Source organism: Balaenoptera borealis (genome assembly GCF_965194805.1).
Source record: "Balaenoptera borealis genome assembly, chromosome: 20".
Classification (NCBI taxonomy): domain Eukaryota; kingdom Metazoa; phylum Chordata; class Mammalia; order Artiodactyla; family Balaenopteridae; genus Balaenoptera; species Balaenoptera borealis.
Genome location: NC_138879.1, coordinates 14,358,750 through 14,385,193, shown reverse-complemented (window position 1 = coordinate 14,385,193; position 26,444 = coordinate 14,358,750). Strand labels below are relative to the sequence as shown.

Below are 26,444 nucleotides of genomic sequence, written 5' to 3'. Positions count from 1 at the left end.
CCTGAAACCTCATGTGAATGTGCAAGTGACTGATGATGACACAGGTATGCAGTCTCCTCTGAATACCCCTCTCCCCTGCATCTGCATCTCCCTTCCCCTGTATCCACATCTGCCCTCCATCTGCAAGTCTTACCCTCCAAGAACAGATTTCTCTTGGGGTCTCCACAAGTGGGTGGGCACAGGCCTGCCTGTAGTCACATCTGCCCTGCCCTCAAAGAAGGTTCTGCCCACACAAAGGCACTTTGAGTTTACTGCAACCTAACACAATACAGACTACCTGCGTCTGCCTGTAAATCCATTTTTAAAATGCAGCTAGGAAAGCTGAAGGAAGGGGAAAAGCAGGGCCCCAGTTCAGCCCTGGAGGCTGCATTGTTCTCACACTGGCATTGTTTTCAGGCCCCCACCGATTACCCAGAAGGCCCCCAGGACCCCTGGGGAATCAAATGAGATTGTTTTTCCCAAGATTGAGCTCTTCAGGTGTGAGCTGCAGTTCTTGGACAACGGTGGTGACTGTGGCATTTCTGCAACAGGAAAGAGGAAGGAACTTCTGATCTGTGCAGCAAGGGCACCAACAATGTGCGCCCCCAGCCAGCCGGCAGCAAAGAGGAAAAGAGCTCCGTTTCCATAGTGATAAATCACCGGGAAGCCAGAGAGGGAGAGTCAGCAAGAGGATTTTTCCTTTCCTCTGGCTCCCTGCAAAAAAATCCCAGCTCCAGAGTCAGTTAGATGCCTGGCGCCTCTCCAGGCTGAGCCTCCAGAACCACAGGTAGAGGAAGAAAGAGGAGGTCCCTGCTAGCTGGACATCAACACTGAAAACCCTCTGCTGCTGAGAGTGGAAGGGAAGGGCTTTAGGCTCCTCTTAAAGGGGTGCATCGGGCACAGGTGCCTGGGCGACCTGGCGGGCCCAGCACTACATCACACCTGTGTGGCCACAGGCCGACTATAAAACACCTCCATGTATGTCACCCACATTATTCCATTTCATTATCTTACATTAAGCTCTACAGGATTCTGGGTTCTGGTATGTGAGCCACACACATATGGGTATTATTAGCCTTTTCACAACAGAAAAACAGGCCTGGTGAGGGAGAGAGATGGGCCGGAGACAGCTCACCAATTTAAGGTACTTGCTGCAAGTTGCTCCCGAAGGTCTTCAGGGCTCTCACCTGAGACTCTTTCCCTTGCTGAAATTAGACTTTTTTATTTCTCCCAAGGAAAATTCCAATTTTGGGGGAAATGCTCTGAAATATTTGTCCCAAGCCTCACTGGTTACTCTTCATCGTGCCTCGTTCTCTTGCCTCTTACCTTTGCATATGCCATTCCCTCTGCTTGGAATGCTGTTCCCCGGTTCTTTGGCCAGCTAACCCCTCAGGGGAGATGCCTGGGAAGGCTTCCCTGTGGTTCAAACACCTCGCTTTCTGGGCTCGCACAGAATTTACCACGTCATTATGTGAGGCAGCACAGAGTAGTAGTAAGAAAAGGCTCTTCTAGGGCCAGATGAGCTGTGTGACCTTGGGGGACTTAACCTCTCTGAGCCTCCACTTCCTCACAGGCAGGATAGGGAGAATGACAGTATCTGCCTTGGAGCACTTGTGAGGATTAGATGTTAACACACACGGAGCACTTAGAAAATGCTGGCACACAGCTAGTGCTCAGTAAACACAGGCTGCTAAAGGATTACCTGTCTTAAAGCAGGGGCCATCTTTCGTGCTGACTCTCAGTTGGAGATGCCTTAGCCCTCAGTGGGTGTTCAGCAGTGTGTGTCAGATGAACTCTGAATTCACGGAAGGCTGTTTTCAGCTGCACACACCAGGCACAGTGTAAGGCTCCTTGACACGTAATATTTCATTTAGTTAAGTCATGCCCCCATAGCAATATTTGGGATATTTAGTTTAGACTGGGCCCAGGTAGCCAAGGACCAGCATTCAACCAGTGTAGCATGCAGTGTCCTTGAATGGCCCCTCGGATCGCCTGAACTTATAGGATGTTCAGTTAAATTTGAATTTCAAATAAGCAACAAATAATCTTTTTAGTATAAGTGTATCCCAAATAATGCATGGGGGCATACTTACACTAAAAAAATGTTTGTTGTCTACCTGAAATTCAAATTTAACTGGGCATCCTCCTGCCCTGCCCTGGCTGGGCCTGGAAAGGCCTCCCTCTCAGGGCCAGGCGGCTCTCAGCCTTCACCACAGGCGGGTTACCCAAGTGGTCTGTAAACACGGAGAGATTAAAATAATCCACATAACTGCACCCCAGAGGCCTGCTTTCTGGGTCTCACAGAAGTTACCACAGCATACTGTGAGGTGTGTGGCAAAAGACAAACCAAAGCCCATATGGGGTGGCCAGTCTTCTCTGTGGTTTCACATTCAGGAAGAATGAAACCAAACTCTTCATGCAAATACGTAAAGAGTTTAAACTAAATTGTGTAACAGCTGAAGCCTCTCTCTGAAGCTATTAGGCAGTTTTTTAATCACCCTGGAGCCCTCTTCCAAGCCCTGGACGAAATAGAAACAACAAAGCTTTTTGCAGCAAAACAAAACAGCAACAAAAGCAAACAAACAAAAAACCAAACAACCCCCCACCCCCACCCCAGTCTTCCTCAAATCTATAAAATCAAAATGCAAACCAGTAGTTGCCTGGGACTTGGGGAGGGATTAGGGATTGACGGCAAATGGACAAGAGGGAACTTCCGGGTGATGGAAATGTTCTAGAACCAGATTGTGGTGATGGTTGCACAACTCTATATATTTACGAAGAGTTCTGAAATTTAGCAAATAAAAATATAGGCTGTTCAGTTAAATTTGAATTTCAAAAAATCAACAAATAATCTTTTTAGTATAAGTGTATCCCAAATATTGCTCTGGGGGCATACTTACACTAAAAAAATGTTTGTTGTCTACCTGAAATTCACATTTAACTGGGCATCCTAGCAGTTAGGATCGCCAGATCCTAACTAAAAGTCTTTGAAGTATACAGTTACAATGCATGAATTTTATGGCATGTAAATTATGCTTAGCTACTAAATTTAACACAGTGCCTAGAATAATGTTGGCACTTAAAGAAAAGTACACTTTTTCCTTCTGGACACCCTCTCCATTCCCTCCCCACTCTCACCCCTGGCAAACACACACACACACACACACACACAAAACCCCAAAAAACCCACCAGCCCAGGAACCCATAGAAATCACCAGTATAGGAAATCTAAACAGTCACTACAGCTTTGTTTTCCTGGGGCTTGGGGCCTGAAAGAGGGCAAGACCTCAGGGCGAGAAACACTGTAGGGCAAACCAGGGAGTTTGCAGTTTGGAGCAAGCCTCCACTTGCTGGGAGCTCCAAACACTAAAGTCATTCCTTGCTAATTGCTACTCAGCAATTCAACTCTCATCAGCTGGGTGGGCACTGAATGCCCTGCACAGGCTGGGTGGGTGAGGTGGGGGGCAATGAGTACGACACATCCCTGCTCTTAAGGAGGTCACCGTCTAAAGAACGTAAGCCTAGTATGCACCTACCTGCCAACACACACACACAACACACACTAATACCATTAAAAGCAAAGAGAACAATTCCTCTTCTCTCCCTCTTACGGGAGAGAATTTTTTTCACCTCCTCCAATAAAATTAACTTTCCTATATCTATGGGATTTGTCTACAGAATTGCATTTTGCGATCCGGTAAGAGCCTGTTCCCTTTTTAGAACTGGCACATTTGTACCCATCTCTAGTACAGATGAAGCCACCTGCTGGTAGGTCTGGCTGTAAGCAATCCTGGTACCAAATTCTGACCAACTGTCAAAATTACCATAATTTGTTCTTCAGATTCACCCCATCTGAGATCTGCAAACTGACTCTTTTCTGAATTAAGAGGACTCATCAACATTCCACTCTGTGTTCTTTACTTCTGTGGTACCGTTTCAGTGCCGAGGATTTCACGAAAACTGGCCCCCAAAAGTGGATGCTTCCGTAACGGTTTGTAAACCTGTAAAACTAAAAATCCCCTTACTTAGCTCACCAACAATATGAACAAGGTGATTTGGGGCATTTCAAGCAGGGAAGAGAAGCACTTGTGAGCATCGTAACTGTCAACCCAGAGGTAAACCCAAGCCAACAGTGCTCAACTTGTCAGTTCTGGGGTAAGCGATGGGTAGGTCAGTGAAAGAGAATCCAAGTGGCTGTCTGAAGATACGGCGGCACATGCTGAATAAAATGCTGATGATAGTAACTGGTGTTTGTTGTAGTGCAACATGTGATTTACATGCACTGTGGCTCAGTCCCATGAGTTCGGTACAGCTACAGTCACTTGCCCACAGTGCCAGCCTGGTCAGGGGCCGGCCCCAGGGCCCTTGCTTCTACCACCCAGTTCCAAGTTCCTCCAGCTTTTGGCTGGAATTATATCAACCCAGAAAGGCTGTCCCTTTGTCTATTAAGAACTTCAATTGATCAAATACATACATACATAAATACAAAACAGAAAAACCTTTAACTACTTAGTAAATGCTATTACTATATGGGTAATATCTTCCCAGTAATGAGATTTAGGAAAGAGAAGTAATGGAGGAGTTGTCGTTGGAGAAAAGGTAGGAATCCCAGCCTGCTCAGGAATATGGAAAATTCCACAGTAGCAGACAACACTTTGCACTTCTGGTAATCAGAGTATCAGTGGTGAACTTTTACAGGACTGAGAGAAAATAACTTGTCCCCAAGTGCCCGTTTTACATGCATTTGACAGTATTTTTCATCTAATAATTAAATTCCTTTAGTAAGTACCTCATTTCATTTACCCCCATTGGCTTGAACTAATAGCGTATTACTGAAGGGGGCTTTAACTTTTTTCTTTTTCAAGTGACTTAAAAGAAAAGCAAACAACAACAATAATAAGTCTTTACGGACAGAAACAGTTAATGGGTGTGCCCAGTCCTTCCATGGCCCATTTGAAATTACAGAAATTTTACAATGGCACCATCTAATGGAATATCAGGTTAGACACACAAAAAAATCATTTTTTTTACCTTTAAATTTGTACCAACCACTTCTAACACTTCTTTATCAGCTTTGGACACCCTCATTGCTTATTTCACCCTTGGTTATTATTTCTAGTAGAAACACAGCATTGATGTAAAAATATTGTATAAAATATATAGCATAAAAATGCTATATAAAAGGTATTTAAAATAAAACTTCCTCATTCCTCTCTCCAGACAGAGTGCTCTATGCATATACAAATAAGTGAATGAATGAATGAATGAGCAAACATATAAACATGTTTAGGACTTCCCTGGTGGCGCAGTGGTTAAGAATCCGCCTGCCAATGTAGGGGACACAGGTTCAAGCCCTGGTCCGGGAAGATCCCACATGCCGTGGAGCAACTAAGCCCGTGCGCCACAACTACTGAGCCTGTGCTCTAGAGCCCGCGAGCCACAACTACTGAGCCCGTGCGCCACAACTACTGAAGTCCGTGCACCTAGAGCCCGTGCTCCACAACAAGAGAAGCCACTGCAATGAGAAGCCAGCGCACCACAAGGAATAGTAGCCCCCGCTTGCTGCAACTAGAGAAAGCCCGCGCACAGCAACGAAGACCCAATGCAGCCCCCAAAAATAAATAAATAAATAAATATTTTTAAAAAAAACATGTTTAGATATATATTATAAATAGATGGGATATCTTATATATTTTCTGCAACGTGTTTTTTTTTTAACCTTTTGCGCATCATGCCTATATTTTCATTTAAATACAGAGAGAACTACCTCGTTTTTTAAAAAAATGGCTCCAAAATATCTTGTATGGGATTTCTTTACAGGGTAATAAAAATGTTCTAAAATTAGATTGTGGCTATGGTTGCACCTCTTCGTGAATATACTAAAAACCACTGAACTCTATACTTTAAATTTTATGGTATGTGAATTACATCACACAAAAAAGCTGTTTCACAAAAGAACAGAATGTCAAAAACATCCTACAATTTAAACAACCTGTTCCCAATTGATAGGCATTTAGGTGTTTGCAATTTTTCATGATTACAGGAAAAACCGCATGGATGCCCCTGGGCGCCTACCTTTTGCACAGCTGCAACTCTAGAGGGAAGATTCTAGGCCTACACATCACAGCTCTGGATGCGAAGGCAGGAATTCTGATGTTAGCTGGTGTTGTAAAAGCCACTGCAAATTTCTTCCAAGAATATAAGGGGTCAAACACACGCTAAAGTGAATTTTCTGTTGAGGGTGTGCCTCTGATCCCCTCAGTGATCATGTAGGGGAGGAGGGCGACGTGTTTAGTCTTCTAACGACAATCTGCCATAGCTCGGTGTGGCTAGGCATCTTGGTTAATATTCCAGATCTGCCTCTACGCTGGAGACCTAGCTCTGTTCCTGAACGGTTTTTCCATCTGTGAAACAGAACAACTCATAGGGTTATTATGAAGATGGAGTGAGTTGGCCCATCTGATGGGCTGACCCCTGGCCAGGAGATGTTCAGCAAGTGCTAGATCCTTCCCGTTGGTCCTTGAAACACTCTAGATGAGAGCACAGCAAGCTCCAAGAGGTAGAAAAGACCCTGGTGAATCCATTCATACGGTGTTGTTCCTGAGTGGCGACCCCCACAATTGGGAGGTCACCAGCCCAGTCCAGGAATGGACACCAAAGCTCACTATTCACAGCTGTGGGCAGGTAGAGCAAGTCCCAAGAAGAATCAGGACAAGGAGGGTGAGGCTGGCAACTGGCCTGTGAACTGACTGGATCTTCCCAGAATCCTCAGCACCCCCTTTCCCTGAGAGGGGGTAGGGGGTCACTTGACATCCCTCCAGAGCCCAGGGATGGAGACCCCTCCTCAGCAGCAGCCCAGCCATCTTGATGCAGGAGAACCGGAGAACAAGAGGAAATTATCAGAGTCCCTGCCAGCCCTAACCCCTACGACGAATCACAAAGCTGCCTTCTTATAAGGATACCAGCATGACTTCATCTTAACTAATTACGTCTGTAAAGACCTCATTTTCAAATAAGCTCACATTCTAAGGTTCTGGGTGGGAATGAAGTCTAGGCGTCACTATTCAACCAAGTACAGAATCTGTGGGAACAAATCAGAAATGAAATGAATAGTGAACTGCAGCCCAGAACATCTTCTGCTCAAATCAGAACAGCCCAGAATGTCTTTTTACACTGTACAAGAAGCAGTACAAAATAAAGCAAATGATTTCTATTTCTGGAATGAAAACCAATTTAATTATTCTAACAAAAAATATGAACAGGACTCAGAAGTTGTGCTGTGGGGGCTTCCCTGGTGGCGCAGTGGTTAAGAATGCGCCTGCGAATGCAGGGCACACGGGTTCGAGCCCTGGTCCAGGAAGATCCCACATGCCGTGGAGCAACTAAGCCCGTGCGCCACAACTACTGAGGCTGCGTGCCACAGCTACTGAAGCCCGCGTGCCTAGAGCCCGTGCTCCACAGCAAGAGAAGCCACCACAGTGAGAAGCCCGCGCACCGCAACGAAGAGTAGCCCCTGCTCGCCGCAACTAGAGAAAGCCCGCGTGCAGCAACGAAGACCCAACGCAGCCAACAATAAATAAATAAAATAAATTTAAAAAAAAATTGTGCTGTGAACAAATGGGGCTCAGAAGTTATGATGTAAAAAATTGAAAATACTAAATATATTTCATCAGAATGGTAATCTTGTTCTGGCAAAGCTCATTGCTCTGATAAATTCTACAAACCCAGTGAGCAAAATAATGAAAAGAATACCTTAAATCTGTTTCACGTAGGTATTTGAAATAATAAAAATTCTGGAAATGTAAAAAATCAAAATTATATCTATAAAGCAAGTGAGAATATTCAGAAACTTCTATCAGAATTTTTAACACAATTTAGTGTACAGTTTTAAACAGTTAAGTATTTTTAGACATGAAATTAATGAATTTCAAAAAAGAATGAAAAAGCATGGGTGTATCACTGTGACCTAAATTAATGGTCCTGCTTGTTGTAAAATGTAACTATTGAAATAAGAAAACAAATTTTGAAACTATTTCCCTAACATGTATTTTTAAATTAAAATGTAAAATTCAAGCCTTCAAAAATAGTTACTTGTTTTTGTTCATCTCTTAAAGGGGAAGGAACATATGAAATACTATATCCAAATGTTACTGTCCGTGCTTGAGAAACATGGTTTCCATGATGTTTCATGAAAACCTTACCGGGTTTTGTACAGAGCAGGAATACTAGAGCAGGGTAGAAAGGAAGTCTGGGAAATCTGGAGTTTCAGCCAAGATTTTAGAAACTGTTTCTAGACAAGCGCTGTTGGGCAGGCCCCATTCCCCTCCTCTGGACTGGGTAGAGTGGCTCATCCTCTCTGGAGGACAGCTTGTCCAGAGATGCCTGAGTGGTTCTAGGCACATTTCCCCCCAGGCCCATGATCATGACTGAACAATGGAGGGGAGGTATAAAAACCCAGCTCCCTTGCCACAAGATGGACCAAACCCCATGGCACAACTCACACCCCACATCACCCCATGGGAGCAGACAGTGCGTCAAGTTCAGCTGAACCCTCATCTTTGCTTAGTTGCTTCCCGTGTCCTGTTCTACATGCCAGTGCCCTTCCCTTCTCCTTCAGTCACTCCCTCGGTAAATCACATGCTCTAGAATTCCATCTCAGGCTCTGTTGCTCAGGAACCCGTCCTCAGACAGGTGGTGTCAAACCCTCTATAGTCACCTCTGAGTGATGTAATTAAAGATGTGAATCACGTCAATCTTAAAGTATTTTCCTGACAAACTTAAAAATTTTTTTTTTAATTACTCAAAAAAGCTTCTTTTTTGGTAATTTTATTTTTGGCTGCTTTGGGTCTTCGTTGCTGTGCGCAGGCTTTCTCTAGTTGCGGCCAGCGGGGACCACTCTTCGTTGCGGTGCGCGGGCTTCTCATTGCGGTGGCTTCTCTTGTTGTGGAGCATGAGGTTCTAGGCGCGTGGGCTCAGTAGTTGTGGCACGTGGGCTCAGTAGTTGTGGCTCACGGGCTCTAAAGCGCAGGCTCAGTAGTTGTGGCGCACGGGCTTAGTTGCTCCGCAGCATGTGGGATCTTCCCGGACCAGGGATCGAACCCATGTCCCCTGCATTGGCAGGTGGATTCTTAACCACTGAGCCACCAGGGAAGTCCCAAAGCTTCATTTTTAAAATTTAGCTTTCTGACTCCATGCTTGTGCTTTCAACACTTTCACAATGATTTTCTGCTCCTCAATGAGGAAAGCGTGCTTGATCCTGTCATGGACACATTTAGCGCACATGGAACCACCATAGGCCTGGCTGACATGTTTTTTTGTTTTAGACAACCTCATAAGAACTTTAGGTCTCACGGCACTAACTCCTCGAAGTCGGCCTGGGCACATGCCACATGCGAATTTTGGTGCTTTCCCAACCTTCTTGGTATAAAGGTAAACAATTCTGTTACCAGGGGTTCGGGAAAGCCTGGTTTTGTTAGAGGCTGTATCATGGAACAGCCTATGACGGCATGTCAAATGCTGGACCATCCTGAATGCCTCTAGATACCATCCCTGGAAGAGGAAGAAGCCTGACAAACTTTTAATTTACCTTCTTTCATCAAATAACCATCAGAGAGAATTAAGTAATATATCTCAAGACTTGGGAACTGAGACAATGAAAACTGGAAGGCCATTGGACCTTATGGAGAACTTGCGGTGCTACAGCTGCACAGTTTGGAAACTATGAAGTCTTGACTGTTCATTTGAACGGAAATGGTAAAATCTTTGGAAAAGGAAACATTTTAGGGAGTTTTATGCTTAATTAGGGATATTCTAGCAGAAATTTTAATACTTTTATTTATTTATATTTTTAAATTGAAGTACAATTGGCTTGTAATATTATATTCTATAAGTGAGACCATATGGTATTTGTCTTTCTCTGTCTGACTTATTTCACTTAGCATAATACCCTCTAGGTCCATCCAGTTTGTCGCAAACAGCAAGATTTCATTCTTTTTTATGGCCGAGTAATATTTCATTGTGTATATACATCACATCTTCTTTACCCATTCATCTGTCTATGGACAGGTTAGGTTGCTTCTGTAGCTTGGTTGTTGTAATAATGCTGCAATGAATATAAGGGTGCCTGTATCTTTTTGAATTATTGTTTTGTTTTCTTCGGAAAAATACCCAGAAGTGGAATTGCTGAATTGAATGACAGTTCTATTTTTAGTTTTTTGAGGACCCTCCATACTGTTTCCCATAGTGGCTGCAGCAATTTACATTCCCACTAACAGCACATGAGGGTTCCCTTTTCTCCACATCCTTGCCAACACTTGTTATTTGTTGTCCTTTTGATGATGGCCATTCTGACAGGTGTGAGGAGATATCTTATTGTGGTTTTGATTTGCATTTCCCTGGTGATCAGTGATGTAGAACATCTTTTCGTGTGGAATTTTTTTTATTATAAATCTATAGTTTTATTATCATGTGGAGATTTTAATATTTCAGATTTACAAAGTTAATTTGATAAATGAAAGAGAAGTGGAAGATGCTATAACAATGAAGAAATATGGCATGACTTCTTGTAACAAAACAAAATAAAGTATCAATTCCAAGAGAAAATATAATACTTTAAAATAAATTATTATATAAAAATACATTTGTTATTTGAGGGCAAAAGTGAAAATAAATGAATTCTAAAGTCATTTAAATTTATAGAATCCTGACACTACTAAATGGTATTTGTAAAGTTCTGTGAAGGATAAATGAAATTAAACCAATGGATTAAATGATTTTTTGTGATTTAGAAATATAAGATAACAGAAATTTTGGATATAGAAAAATTTCAAACAACATTATAAGGGATGGAATATTTAAAAATTTTATCATTGTTTTTGTTCATCAGGAGTTGAGGATTTAACACCAGGAACAACTGGTGCGAAGAGAAATTCTCAATTTATCGAGATTACACATTATCCAATGGCCACCAGTTTCAAGGAATTCACTGGAAAAATTCAAGGCAGTTCCCCATGTCCAATCATCCTGGAACGTGAGCCCTGTTTCAAAAGACCATACCAACTATTTCTAAACATCAACAAAATTTTGGAAATTATGAGAATAATTTTATTAAAGATTTGCTCAAAAATTTATATCACTTGTTGAGTAGTTTTATAACATAACTTAGTTTATTTAGAGATAAACTAGGGGTAGTGGAATATATTTTTAAATATCTGATCCATGCATTGACTTATATATTACTCTGCTGGTTGTGACATATTTAATAATACCTCTGCACACTTCATAGAGGTTTCATAAGGATTAAATGAGATTATCAGTGTAAAGCTCTTAGACAACAGAAAGCCTAACTTTACTGTTTGTTTGACTATGTTTATTGTCATCAAGCTTATCAATATGGTGAATTATTGTGGGCCATAACAATGTGGATTTGCCATGGTTTGGGCCCTAAGGAATGTGCCAGGTCCATGGATGAACTTTTTCTTTCTCCACTTGAGACTTCATAGCTGATTTGTCGTGTAACCTTTGACAGACTACGATCCTTTTCCGGGGCCTTGCTAAGGTAGTCCTAGCAACGTTTACTAACAGCTCTAAGTAGCACTTCTGGTTTCCTTTGCTGTCTTTGTATCCAAGCTGTGGTCTGCAGGCTTCCTGCCCCAGCTGAAAGTTCCACACACAGAAATGCCCCAGACATGTCAGCTTTTCTAAAGACGCCCCATCTTCTGGGCATGACAGTTCTCGGGAACCCAGCTCCACCCTCTGCTCAGGCCAGGATGGATGAGATACTCCTGGGAAATGTCAAAAACGAAACCTCTGATTCCCTCTAGCAGAAATTCTGGCGTTAAGGGTCATCCCACCCGAGGTTAAACTTGTGGGGTTCTTTAGTGAAAGAAATTGCCACCAATATCACCGTATGAAGTCACCGTCAAGCACTGAGTGCCATCTTTGTTAGAAGAGTGGGTGCCTGAGAAGTAACTTTTACTGTCAGAAGGAAATAAAGGCCTTTTATGAACTGAAGGCTAAATAAGATGATTTGCTTCCAGACAGTGGCAGCCAGACAGGGAGGAAGTGGGGGTGACGGCAGCAGGTCCTGGCTCTGCTCAGACCCCCAGTGGTGGCCAGGTGTGAGGTTGGGAATGACTGACCACCACGGGCTGGACCTGGGGAGCCCGAGAAAGGAGCACTGGGAGTGAGTTAATACTGGAGGTTGGATGATCTGAAAGAACCTGCACCTCTGTGTCCCCCACAGAGAGGACACCTGTCCACAGGAATGCAAGAGACCTACAGGGCCAACCCTCAGTGGCAACAAGAACCAGTAACCCAGGATTCCCTGGTGGTCCAGTGGTTAGGACTCCTCACTTTCACTGCGGAGGCCTGGGTTCAATCCCTGGTCGGGGGAACAAAGATCCCACAAGCCGCGCAGAGTGGTCAAAACATTTAAAAATAATAATTGAAAAAAAAAAAAAAGAACCAGTAACCCAAGTGGCCCAGCCTGATCACAGCTCCCACCACTCGGGAACCCCTCACCCCTCCCCACTCTCCACTTCAGGCTGGCGACCGCAAAATACGCGTCCACTTCTGCATCCATTTCGCAGAGTCAGGAGGATTCTGGATCGGGTAGAAGTGAATCACTAGCCACTTCAGGGTTGTAATTTAGAGACTCTGAGACCACTTGGGCCCTTGTGAAAATTCAGAGTCCCTGATTTCATCCCCAGTAAGCCTGGAGTGGGGCCCAGAAGCCAGCATTTAACACAATCAGGCATTTCTGCTGCCATGTTTCTCTGTGTCTCTCTACACAGTCAATATTGCTTCCCAAGACTAAACCAAACTTCCACTAAACTCCTTTGGACACAGGTCATATCTAGAAAGAGACGATTGGGTGGGTTTGCATAAAGACAATACTTTTTCTTTTTCCCACTGTCCAGCTTCCCTGCCAGCCTGAATTAAAGGCAACCTGTCACATCTCTCTCTGCCTACAAGAGCTCACAGAGGAGCACAGGGTCACATCAACCAGTCATCTTATGTCAGGCTTGTCCATGCAACTCTCATTTCTCTAATTTGGTTAAAAAGGAGGAAGTTCTCTATGTGACTCACCAACCATGGGGGCCACCAAGCCTCCTATGCCCTCCTCCCCGATTTCATTTAGGAGAACGTGGGGGCCATTTGAACAGACTGTTCTTTGGGGGCATTTTTCCTGCTGTCAAGTATAAGGCTCACTTACCATTTTGAAGCTTGAATCTCCAAACCAAAACAACATGTGGAAAAAGAGTTTTCTCATGTTCCTTTTCTCTCTTTCAGTTCAAAAGGCTGCACTGGATTGTGAAAGAATGAGAAAAACAAATGGTAAGTTTCATTTACTTCTCTCTTGTACTAAAGCTGTTTTCACCGAAACGGTGAGACTGTCAGCTTTAAATCATGTGCATTCATGAACAGGTTTTTCGGTGCTTTCTGATGAACAACCAAAGGGGAGAGTCGTTTCCATGACCTACTGTTTAAAATGAAGTGATTTTAGCAAGGGAGTTGGAGAATCTTTCCTGAGACTCAGAGACAAAATATTGAGATTTTTTTTTTTTTTTTACAATGAAATGGTTCCTTCTTTCTCTGTTGTTGTTTTTTAATTAGAAAAATCAACGCATAATTGTTGTAAAATAAGTCAAGCAACACTAAAAATATATCCTGGGAGGCAGTTTATCACCGAAGAGCTAGGCTGTTGTGGTCCTAACCCTGGTTCTACCGTTTTCCAGCTGGCAGCCTGCGCGCACAAGGAAACCACTTAAAGCTTAATTTCTATCCTCTGTGAAGTGGGGAAAATAAAAGCACTTCCCTGGGAGGGTTGTTGTGAGGACTGAGACAAGTCATGTCCCTCAGCACAGAGCCGAGTGTATGAGGAACCATCAATAAATGCTAGCTCAGGTCGTTGTTGTTACTATACTATAAAATGTGAAAGTTCTGTTATATCCCCTCAATCCCTCTCCCCTCTCCACTTCCAGAAGCAACCACTATTAACAGTCCTTTTTGTTTCAATATCATAGTAAACAAACTCTTCTGTGACCTGTCCTTTTTAAAATTAACAATATATCCCAGACATCTTTCTAAGAGGAAGATGTAGATTTAGTTCCTTTCTTTTCAACAGCTGCATGGCAATTCATAATAGGACTCAGCCATAATTCATTTTTTAAAAATAATTTTTAATATCTTTTAAAGTAATTAATTAATTAGGTTGCACCGGGTCTTAGTTGCAGTTTGTGGGTTCCTCAGTTGTGGCATGCGAACTCTTAGTTGCGGCATGCATGTGATCTAGTTCCCTGAGCAGGGATCGAACCTGGGCCCCCTGCACTGGGAGTGCGGAGTCTTAGCCACTGCGCCACCAGGGAAGTCCCACGGCCATAATTCATTGAACCATCATCCCCTTACTGGTTGTTCCATTTTTTTTTTCTTCGTAATAGAAACAATACTGCAGTAAACATCATTGTACACAACATGCTTTGTGGACACATGAGTGTGTGAGAGCTCATGTAGGATAAAATCCTAGAAGTGAAATGGCTGGGTCCAAGGGCATGTCCATTTGAATTGGTACAGATACTGCTAAGTTGCCCTCCCCACACGCTGAACTGGTGCATGGTCACCAACACTGACCACGCACATGCGTAAGTGTGAATTTCCCACCCTCTCAAACAGTGGATACAATCAGTTTTTTAATCTGTGTCACTGTGATGAGTACAAAATAATATCTCCATGTTGTTTTTTAAAAAATTAATTAATTAATTTATTTTTGGCTGTGTTGGGTCTTCGTTGCTGTGTGCGAGCTTTCTCTAGTTGCGGTGAGCGGGGGCTACTCTTCCTTGAGGTGTGTGGGCTTCTCATTGTCGTGGCTTCTCGTTGTGGAGCACGGGCTCTAGGCGTGTGGGTTTCAGTAGTTGTGGCACGTGGGTTCAGTAGTTGCGGCTTGCGGGCTCTAGAGTGCAGGCTCAGTAGTTGTGGTGCACGGGCTTAGTTGCTCCACAGCATGTGGGATATTCCCGGGCCAAGGCTTGAACCCGTGTCCCTTGCACTGGCAGGCAGATTCTTAACCACTGTGCTACCAGGGAAGCCCTCCATGTTGTTTTAATTCGTGGTTGCCTCATCACTCATAAACTTGAGATTCTTTTTCATGTTTGTTGACTGTGAAAGCTCTAGTACATCCATATAAAGGACATTTAGGGATGGCTATCTGGTTGGAAAGAAAGGCAAGGTCTCATCTTGAAGCTGAGCTTACATAAGGCTGAGAAAATATTAATTGTCCTGATCAAGGAGAAGGAGGGAGGTTTTGGCATTTTTGAGGGGTCTAAACCCCTCCTCCACCCAAGCCATCCCTCAGCCCCAGCACTATTTCTTCTTTTGGGAATTACCTATTCAGATTATTTGCCCATTTATTTGATTGTCTTTTTCTTATTAATTTGCTGTCGGTTTATGTATATAAAAAGAATACTATGCTTTCATTTATGTTTTAAGTATCTTCTTCTAGCCTTTTACTTCTCTTAATTTTGCCATAAAGGAGTTTAAAGTTTTAGGATAGTTATTTTTTTCAGTCTTTTCTTTATGGCTCCTATTTCGTGTGTCTTACTTGGAAGACTTTTTCCAAGCAGGTGATATAAAAACATTTCCCTATATTCCTCTTTGTTTTTTTGTTTTTTTGTTTTTTTACTCACAAGTGAGTAAAAGTCACTTCTTAGCAGGTCCAGGGTTCTCAGGATGTCTTGGGAACATTAAGAAGAGAGGCATTCACCTAAATTCATGGGTACTGAAGGTACAGTCTGGTGACAAGTTGCTGACTTGGCTTCTTAGCCTCAAGAGGCTATTAAAAGTCTAATCTGGAATTCCTTATAAAAGTTCCAGCAAAGCAGCCTTAAAAGATCTACATGTTCAATCTACTCTTGCTGCACTGATATCAATAATCAGGCCAAGTTTAATGAGACCAGACTGATTTTGCAAACAAATTAATCTTCAATTATCTCTATTAAGAACAGCGTGATTGTAGGGGGAGAACTCTGTTTCAGTAAAAGTACAGCACACCCTGTGGGGTGTCGAACGGCCACGTCTCCTTGTCAGCAGTTAACGTTTCCAATTTCTCTCCTACCCTTCTGACTTGGAATCACGAAAAATGAAAACTTCCCTACAAGCTGAAGCTTGACGACTTAGTATAAACTTCAGAGAAATCACACAGATTACATGTGGACAACCTCGGTGATGCCGGGGTGGGGGCTGCTCAGAGTTCACCTGACGCCACGGCCACATTCCAATTGTGGCCCAGACAGAGCAGCAGAACTGCCACCACCTGCCCTTGCCCCTCCCCCAACCAGGGAGGCACGGAGACCACCCTCCTGGAAGTACCCCCAGCTGACCACCCTCTGGACTCAGACCAGGCTGGACAGTTGGCTTTTTCTTTGTTTCTACAGAAGTACCTCCCATTAAACGCTGATGGTTTTGCCCGTACAAAGGCCTCACTTTGGCGGGACACCACCCCCAACACCGCCTCCTAAAATAAGACACAGCTGCTTAACAAAACTGACCTATTCTCAGGGCTGAGAAATTGGTTCAGTGAGGCATGGAGCAGTTCACAGCTGTGACTCTTCCTGGTGGGGGGTGTTGGGGGGAATGGAAGGCGGTGGGACACACCCTGAAAGATGCACTCTGGCCACGATCACCTCCAGCCAACAACCCTCACGAAGCAGCAGGGCAAGAGGGCACCTGCCCTCCCCTTTCTCTCTGCAACCAGGGAATCACCCCACATGGATGATCTTATCCTCAGGATGGGAAGTCCAGCCCGAGAGAATTCTGCACAAGCAGACCTTATTAAAGCATTTTTTCTCCTCCTTCAGCCTCCCACGGACTCTAGTTACCTTTCCACATTGCCGCTTCGTCCGAACCAGCACAAAAAGCATTCAGGTTTTGCCTCTTCTCTGGGTCTTCATTTCCTTACAAGGGCTCCGGCGTCACCCCAAACTTACATTAAACAATGTGTATGCTTTTTAATGTGAACTTACATTAAATGTGTATGCTTTTCTCCTGTTAAAAAAAATAAATAAAATTAAAATTAATTAATCAATTAATTTATTTTGGGCAGAGCTGGGTCTTTATTGCTGCGCGCGGGCTTTCTCTAGTTGCGGCAAGCGGGGGCTACTCTTCGTTGCGGTGCGCGGGCTTCTCATTGCAGAGGTTTCTACTGTTGTGGAGCACAGGCTCTAGGCGCGCAGGCTCACGGGCTCTAGAGCGCAGGCTAAGTAGTTGTGGCGCACGGCCTTAGTTGCTCCGCGGCATGTGGGATCTTCCCGGACCAGGGCTCGAACCCGTGTCCCCTGCATTCGCAGGCGGATTCTTAACCACTGTGCCACCAGGGAAGTCCCTTATATTCCTCTTAATTCTTTTACAATCTTTTATTTTTTTAACATCAGATTTTCTGATGAGGGTTATTTCTTCCCTTGGCATTTTTAAATAATAAAATTCAAACACACAAGCAATCAGAGACTACTGGGATTGTGGCAAAAAGATCCAGAAGGCAGTTTGGAGATGCTCCCTATAGCCAAAAGAAAAAAGAGACAATAAGAATAAAATAATTGTAATGGGTTGTGGGTTGAGACACATCAAATACATTTAAATCTATGAGTTCATAATGATTCTTAAGCAAAAAATAATAACAATAAAGGGAAATATCTCACTGTTACAAGATGCTAGGAAACCAACTCATTATTTTCAAAATTGGTCAGTAACAGAAGAGAACCAAGCATTTATCCTCCCTTTTCTTTTTTCTTCTTTTTGGCCGTGGGATGTGGGAGCTTAGTTCCCTGACCAGGGATCGAACCCATACCCCCTGCATTGGAAGCACAGAGTCTTAACCACTGGACCACCAGGGTCCCCTATCCTCCCTTTTCTATGCAAACTGTACCCCAGTGTAACCAAAGAGTTGACAAGGGTGTTTCTCTTCAGATAATTACGGATGATAAATGAAGAAGGAAAAACAGAATTGGTATATCACCATTTTGCAACCTCTAATGAAATAATGCTTTCTGGGTAATTATTGTCAAAGTCTGCTAACAAACAAAAAGAGAGATAGCCAGACATTCTGTGTCTCCTAATGGAAGTACACCCTACCCCCTATGCTGCATTCTTGCTAAATAAAAGCTAATCTGATTTTCATTAAGCCTCTGACAGGAGACAGAAGAATATGGAAAGGACAGCATGGGAATGTAATTAATGAAATCCAGACCATGGAAAACACTTCAGAGCAAACAACTTGCTATCTTCAACAAATAAAGGGCTTCCCTGGTGGTGCAGTGGTTAAGAATCTGCCTGCCAATGCAGGGGACAGGGGTTCGAGCCCTGGTCCGGGAAGATCCCACATGCCACGGAGCAGCTAGGCCCGTGCACAACTACTGAGCCTGCGCTCTAGAGCCCGTGAGCCACAACTACTGAGCCCACGCACAACTACTGAAGCCCGTGCGCCTAGAGCCCATGCTCCACAACAAGAGAAGCCACCACAATGAGAAGCCCGTGCACCACAACGAAGAGTAGCCCTGCTCGCCGCAACTAGAGAAAGCCCGCACGCAGCAACAAAGATCCAATGCAGCCAAAAATAAAATAAAATAAATAAGTTTATTTTAAAAAAACAAAAACAAAGTGCAGGGGGAAAGAAAAGAGAAAGGTCTACAGATGAAAATAGTCATAAGAAACATAGCAACTAACTACAATAGACCATTATGGATCCTAAAAGAAAAATCAGACAATTGGGGGAATTAGAACACTAACTAGATATCTGATGATATTTTTAAAATATTGTTAATTTTTAGGTGTGATAATGGTATTGTTATTTTTACCAAAGTCCTTATCTTTTAGAGATACAAACTATTAATGTCCTCCAGCCAAAGATCACCAGGGACACACGTGTAGTTGGACCAAGTTGAGTTTAAGAGAAAATGCATACCATGGAGTAAGCAAGAGGGCATCTTACGGTAAGATTTGCGTTAGGTAACTTGGAGGAAGATTCAAGGCAGCAGGCTTTACTATGAATTGGATTCTTTTAGGAAGTGGAAATAATGATATGGTTGGGAATCTTAATAATTCTCATCTAAAAGATAAGAAGAGGGGCTTCCCTGGTGGTGCAGTGGTTGAGAATCTGCCTGCCAATGCAGGGGACACGGGTTCGAGCCCTGGTCTGGGAAGATCCCACATGCCGCGGAGCAACTGGGCCCGTGAGCCACAACTACTGAGCCTGAGAGTCTGGAGCCTCTGCTCCGCAACAAGAGAGGCCGCGATAGTGAGAGGCCCGCGCACCGCGATGAAGAGTGGCCCCCACTCGCCGCAACTGGAGAAAGCCCTCGCACAGAAACGAAGACCCAACACAGCCAAAAATAAAAATAATAAATAAATAATAAATTAAAAAATTAAAAAAAAAAAAAAAAAAAAGAAGAGCAGTGCAAGGCAAAAGCTCTGACTGATAAAGAAGCAGCAGTCAATCATATTGTTAAGTTTAGAGGGATACTTGGCCATTTTTGTGTTTTGGACCATGTTCGTGTCTTCATCTGTGTTCAGACATGATTATGGAGTCATCTTGTCTTTGTCTTGCTCTAATATGGTCACAGAGTGGCCTTGTCTGGTACTGGTGACCAGTCAGTTCCTAGCCAGCACAGAAGAGCTTGGTAAGGCTACCCGTCTCTCACTGGGACAGGCCTCTGTAGGCACTGAGGCTTCCTCACACACTGTCCAGCTTGGCTGTGCAGGCAAGAAATGTCCCCTACCTTTGGAAAGTTCACCAGGAACTGAGGGTCTCCACCACCTTGACCCATGAAATGTGGGTAGACAACCACTGAGTTATTATTGATGGATGTTAACAAGGACTTTCTCTTGTGTTATTTTGCTTTCCAGAATTCCCTTCTCCAAATGTGAACTCACAAACGGATGCAGTCATGAGGGGTCAGAATGTATCTCTATCTTGTTTCAACCAGTACAAATCACTGCGGATCACCTATTTTTTGTTTCGGGGTGAGAAATGCTTGAGCATCCAGAATGGACCCATGACTTTTAACCTAACAATCTCAGAAGCCTGTGACTTGGGCCCCTACAAATGCAAAGCCCAAGTTTCTAACTGTTCAAAATACAGTCGTGAGTTCAACTTCACATTTGTCGGTAAGTAGAGTGCTTGTTACTCGGAGGCCCTGTGATTTGGAGGGATTCTTTCCTGTTCTAGGATGGGCTCTCTGTTCTGCTTGTTAACACTCCCTCAAGAGCCTGGCAAGTATGTCACTGAGATCTTTTTTCTTAATAATTCCATTTCACTTTCTCTCCAAATACTTTTGGCTGTTTCAGATAATATGCTGATGGCCCAAGACAAAAAGTCTTACATCAACAATTTGAAAAGTTGTTGAGATCTTTTCTAGATGCTTTACTCTAGGATTCTCACTGTGTAGGTAAAAAAAAGACTTTTTCTCTTAAGATTCAAATAAGAAGTCTTAGAATTAATGTTGGACCCTGTGGCAAGGGTCTCCAGAGCCCCAGGCTTTTCCCACCTTCTTCCCTTTGCAATGGCCATCAGCCTCCACTCTTCCTGCCCAACCACATTTTTTTGGCCACGACACGCAGCTTGCAGGATCTCAGTTCCCCGACCGGGGATTGAACCTGGGCCACGGCAGTGAAAGCCCGGGATCCTAACCACTAGGCCACCAGGGAACTCCCCAGACACATTTTATTACTTTTATATTTTTCTCTCCCATCTTCCCACCCCAAGCCTTTCACAACCTAGCATTAATGGCCTCATCCATGAAGGTGACCTTGATAGTGGACTCCTGGGAGAGGGAGAGAGTGTTTCCAGGTAATACATGTACCTGGAGTCTTCCAAACAGAGGAGCCCTGACTTACTGATTGAATCTTTGAGTGATTCTCTGGGTCTGTGCTCTCCAGTATGGTAGCCACTAGCCACACATTTTATTTAAGTTTAAATTCAAGTTAATTAAAATTACCTGAAATTAAAAAATTCATTTCCTCAGTCTCACTAGTCACATTACAAGTGCTCAAGAGCCACAGATGTGGGGTGGCTGCTGTATTAGACAGCACAGACACAGAACATTTCCATCATCACAGAAAGTTCCATTGGATGCCTCTGCTCTAGGTCAACGGTTCTTTGTAGGTTATAACCATTTTAACAATCTAATGATAGTGGTGGATACTTTCCCTGAGACATGTTACGGATGCAAATTTCTGCGTAAGACTTGAAGGGATGCCGTGGGCTCTGGATTAGAGCCAACCATCTTAGGACAAATTTGAACACAAACTCAATGGAAGCCATAACTGTAAATGAAATGTAAAAAGAAGAAGACCATGCAAACGTGGTCTGGGATGTAGTGGATAATGTGAGGGCAGTACCCTGGCTGATAATATTCTCTGGTGGTCAGATTCCTGCTGGACTGGGCAGCCTGGTTTTGCAGAAAGAGCAACAGAATAGGCATCAGGGAACCTGTGTACCACTAGCTTCCTCTGCAAGGCTGAAGCCTGAAATCAATTGATTTAAAAAACCCCAAGTCTTCATTTCCTGAGCTTCCATCCCACAGATATGTATACAATCTTCCCACATCCTGCCTTCAGAGCAAATGCACAAGTTTCTTGCAATGTGTTACAGTAATTACACCACCCTGTAGAACTTTTTAAATAGATTATAAAAACCTGTATCATCTTCATTTAGGTCAGATTAATAAATACCAACTGAATGCCGACCCCATGTAAGTAATTATGTTGGATGCTGCCAGGGTTTCGATGATGCCTAAGACATGATCTTGTCCCCAACCCAGTAAGGGATGTGAGCCGTGAACACAAATTCATGAATCACTGATTCACTCATCAAATATTTAATGATATCCCCGATGTGCCGAGCCCTGGATATATATTAGTTCTTGCCTTGGTGGAGCTTACAGTCTATTTGGGGAGGCATAAAACCCAAGTACCCCAACAAATAAATTCATAATCACAAACTGTGTGGATTTTTATAAAGAAAAAGAAACTGGCACAGTGATGGAGAAAGGTCAGGGATGGGGGAGTGACCTCCTTAGATAGGGTAGTTAGGGAAGGCCTTTCTACAGGGATGGCATTTAAGAAGAGCCCTGAAGGATGAGAAGGGGTTAGCTATGTGAAGAGACAGGGAAAAAAGGCTCTAGTCAAGGGACAATAACCTGTGCCGGGGGCTCCAACTTAGCAAAGAACTTGGCTGTTGGGAAGGACCTAATAGGACACTGGTATGGCTGGAGGTCTGATGAGGGGAGTGTGACCCCAGGTGAGACTGGAAAGGGAGGGGGAGCCAAGTCAGGCCTATTTATCACCTTCAATGTTAATTCATCCTGGGTGGGGCAGGGCAAGGGTAGAGGTTGGGGATCAGTTGGGAGGCTTTTGCCGTCATCCAGGAGACAAACAATGGTGGAGATGGAGAGAAGTGGATGGATTCAAAATATATTTTGGAGAAATAAACAACAGGACTTGCTGATTGATTAGATCTGGAATCACAGGTAGTAAAGGTGAGGAAGGAATCAAGAATGACTTCCAGGACTTCCCTGGTGGTGCCATGGTTAAGAATCCGCCTGCCAATGCAGGGGCCATGGGTTCGATCCCTGGTCCGGGAAGATCCCACATGCCACGGAGCAACTAAGCCCGTGCGCCACAACTACTGAGCCTGCGCTCTAGAGCCCGCGAGCCACAACTACTGAGCCCGTGAGCCACAACTCCTGAGCCCACATGCCACAACTACTAAGCCCGCATGCCTAGAGCCCATGCTCCACAACAAGAGAAGCCACCGCAATGAGAAGCCCGCGCACCGCAACGAAGAGTAGCCCCCACTCACCGCAACTAGAGAAAGCCCGTGCTCAGCAACAAAGACCCAACACAGCCAAAAATTAAAAAATTAAAAAAAAAAAAGAATGACTTCCAGATGTCAAGTGTGATCAGCTGACGAGGAGTGGTGTCATCCACGGAGATGGGCAAAAATGGAAGTCGTTGTTGAATGGGTATAAAGTTTTGGTTATGCAAGATGAGTGCGTTCTAGAGACCCTGCTGTACAACACTGTGACTATAGTTAACAGTGCTGTTCTGTGCACTTAAACATTTGTTAAGAAGGTAGATCTCATGTTAACTGTTCTTAGCACAATGAAAACAAATGAATGATTGAATGAATAAAAACATTTTAAAAAAGAACAGGATTTTAACATATGTTTATCTACCTACCAATTGATTCATTAACTAGCAGATTAACTAGAGTTCAGTTTCAAACAGGTTATGTTTGAGGTGACCAGGAGACATCCAAGTGGATCATGTAATAAGAGGTAGAAAAGTATTAAGAGGATGGGACCAAGTGCTACAGGAGGCAGAGGAGGAGGGAGAAGTTCTGCCTGGAGGACTAAGGAAATGTTTTCTGGGGAAGGTGGCAACTGAATGAGCCTTAAAGGACCCCTTGATTGATTGATTGATTTTCGGCTGCACTGGGTCTTTGTTGCAGCGTGCAGGCTTCTCATTGCTGTGGCTTCTCTTGTTGTAGAGCACAGGCTCTAGGCATGTGGGCTTCAGTAGTTGCAGCACGCTGGCCCTAGAGCGCACAGGCTTCAGTAGTTGTGGCGTGCGGGCTTCAGTAGTTGTGGCACGCAGGGTCAGTAGTCGTGGCTTGTGGGCTGTAGAGCACAGGCTCAGTAGTTGTGGCGCACGGGCTTAGTTGCTCCACGGCATGTGGGATCTTCCTGGACCAGGGCTCGAACCCTTGTCCCCTGCATTGGCAGGCGGATTCTTAACCAATGCGCCACCAGGGAAGTCCCATTAAAGGACTCCTTTAATTTAAAAAATATGACTAATTTATTGAAGAGTCACCACTCCCTTCCCTTGATCACTGTGATGCTGTGATACACTTTACCAGTCCATTTACAAACTCTCAGGGAAGTGTACTTCTAGTTTGAATCATCTTATCTCAGACAGAAGTCCATGCTCTCTGCTTCATGAATGTTTCAATTCCTCCTTCCTGAAAATTACAGGAGGTAGATTTCAGTTCCATAGGATAAACATCCTATTGATGCTATTCCCAAACAAAGTTGCTCTTTGAGGCCACCATCACTGGGTGCCATTCTGTCAAGGATGCTGCCACAGGGATTCCTGCTCAGGGGAGGGACGGAGCAAGAAGACTCTAAATTATTTTCTTTGATTTGACTTAAACAATGAAACATATTTCATTGTTTCTGTGCCAAATTGTTAAATTGGCACAATGTTATTAAAAACAAAGGCACATGCTTGGGAGTTGGCCCTGGCTCTGCCATTTACTAGCTCTGTGGCCCCTGAATCACAGCTGCCTCAACTGTGCAATGGGCATGATGCTGTCCACCTTGTAGTACTGTTGTGAAGTGAAACAAGATAATGTGGGTAGTGACCCCAACACATGATGGATACACAACAATTATCTTTCTTTCCCTATAATACTGTTTTATTAATGAATTATATAATAAATTATATAGCTGGATTCTCCCACTATCCAGATATATAATTTATTATATAGGGTATGATCTTACAGAGCCTACCAGACCCACTCATTTCTGGTCAAGAATTTCCCTTGACTCTATTTATCAGGGTTACTTCCTTCTTTCGGGAGGAAGTGAAAGATAATTGTACAGCTGAATTCTATAAATGACAATACAGTTAGAAAAGATGATATTTTTAGATTTCTTTGATTTAAAAAAACCCACTGCAATCTTACAAGGATTGGGAATAAAAGCACCTCTCAACTACATACTTGGAGCTGGATCTTTGACAAAATTATACTATCTGCCACAAACAAATTGTGAATGCTGATGAAAGGCAAGTTTGCGCTCTGATTCCTCAAAGCAGAGAGACGTCCTCCACCCTCTGGCTTTCTCGGAACCTGGTTCATGCCACGAGGCATGGGGTTAACCACATATCCACTGATCTTTCCTGATGGAGCTTCTTGTGAGCAACTTGACTTCTCAAGAGGGGTGTCATTCATCTTTGGGTTAACAGCTGGGAATAGAGTAGGGCTCCCATCCATGTTTGTGGACTGAGTGAGTGAACCCAATCTGCTTATCTGTTTAACGTGCACTTTTATTTTTCTAGATCCAGTGACTGCACCAGTGCTGAACATCAGTGTTGTTCAAACAAAAACAGACAGATACATAATGCTACGCTGCATCTCATTCAACGGCTCTCTGCCCATCAATTATACTTTCTTTGAAAAAAACATGGCCATATCACCAGCTATCTCCAAGAATGTAAGGGAGCCTGCTGAATTTAACTTAACCAAGAATAACACTGGAGAAGGGAAAGAGTATAGGTGTAAAGCTAAAAACAGATTGCCTGACCATGCAAAATACAGTCAACTCATCACCATACCCTCAACAGGTAAAGGCGACCTGAACTCTTTCAAGAGGATCTGGATTTACTTCCAGAAACCAGCTACTCCTCTGCCCGCCCATTTCCCACTTTGCCCACCTGCTTCCAAATGCTTTTCCTTCTGTAGGGTCCACACGTTCTGATGGGGTTGCTTTCTGCCATAAAGGAACCAAAGAAAAACCTGGAAACTGGGGCAGGAAGGGACCTTGTATCCATAGTAAGACTTCCTAACTTGACCCTGCTTCCTGTCTTGACTTTTCACTGCTCAGGTTCTAAGCAGTCGCATTAGAATTTGCATCTTTCTTGAAGCTGCTGGGTCTCTTGATTTTCTTTTGCTTTTTTAAAATCATTTTTAAAATTCACTTCCAACACCTGTACCCACCTGCTTGGCTGTTTAATGCTTGGTGAATCTAGACTTCCAGTGCCACCCTTTCCTTGAGGCAAGAATGGCTCCTGTCCCAACCTTGTGTTTTGGAAGGCACTGCTCTGGTGCTTCTTAGCCATGTGCCTTCCCATAAGCTTCCCATAAACCATGGGGATTTGTCCGCCTGGACCCTATATCCCCACTTTTCTATACCTTACTCTAGGTTCCTAGACCTGAATTCCCTACCCAATCAGATCAGAACCCACTTTCCAGGGCCTGCACAAGTCTCCTTCCCAGCTCATCCTCCCAAGGGTGGACCATGGTAAGGATGTGAACATTCCTGGACCCACACCAAGGGAGCTGTTTGTGGGGAGTGAGGGGATGGCATTTGGCCATGCAGGCTGGGGGTGTCCACGTGCATGTCAGGCTCCTTAGGGTGCAGGTCAGAGCCTGGGTGGAAAGGGGGCCAGGCTAGGGCTGGGGCTGGCTCTCCCCGTACTGTCATGTTCCAGTGCAGAACTCTGAGGAGTCTGAGAATTTTAGATTTAAATCTGGCCTTATGAAGGGACATTGGTTGAGGTTGGAGGACAGAACAAAAATTAGGTTAGCAAAGGTAGCAGGCACAATTGGGCATTGAACACCTCATGTGGCCTCATCCTCAGAAGATCAGAGCCCACACCTGGGTGTTCAGTAAGTTCTAACAAGTGAGGCAACC

General features: G+C 43.9%; 2 protein-coding genes and 1 pseudogene across 3 annotated transcripts in view; 1 reads left to right on the top strand and 2 right to left on the bottom strand.

Annotated features, from left to right (window-relative positions):
* Positions 1-8,979: 8,979 nt before the first annotated feature.
* LOC309619047 (large ribosomal subunit protein eL34 pseudogene) lies at positions 8,980-13,290 on the bottom strand (annotated as a pseudogene). The gene is made up of 2 exons (XR_014249839.1): positions 13,196-13,290; positions 8,980-11,762 (listed from the first exon to the last, which is right to left on the bottom strand). The product of XR_014249839.1 is annotated as a large ribosomal subunit protein eL34 pseudogene (transcript).
* The window catches only part of MILR1 (mast cell immunoglobulin like receptor 1), a gene marked incomplete at its 5' end in the record, with an annotated part of 27,219 nt that continues 14,004 nt past the window's right edge, over positions 13,230-26,444 (top strand). Inside the window, 3 exons of the mRNA XM_082373732.1 lie at positions 13,230-13,317; positions 19,873-20,133; positions 25,090-25,374. Coding sequence (XP_082229858.1) covers positions 13,230-13,317; positions 19,873-20,133; positions 25,090-25,374 — 634 coding nt within the window. The remainder of the gene's footprint in view (positions 13,318-19,872; positions 20,134-25,089; positions 25,375-26,444) is intronic.
* POLG2 (DNA polymerase gamma 2, accessory subunit) overlaps positions 22,722-26,444 on the bottom strand; it is a 37,170-nt gene continuing 33,447 nt past the window's right edge. The window contains exon 11 of the mRNA XM_082373700.1: positions 22,722-23,989. Coding sequence (XP_082229826.1) covers positions 23,965-23,989 — 25 coding nt within the window. The 3' untranslated portion in view covers positions 22,722-23,964. The remainder of the gene's footprint in view (positions 23,990-26,444) is intronic.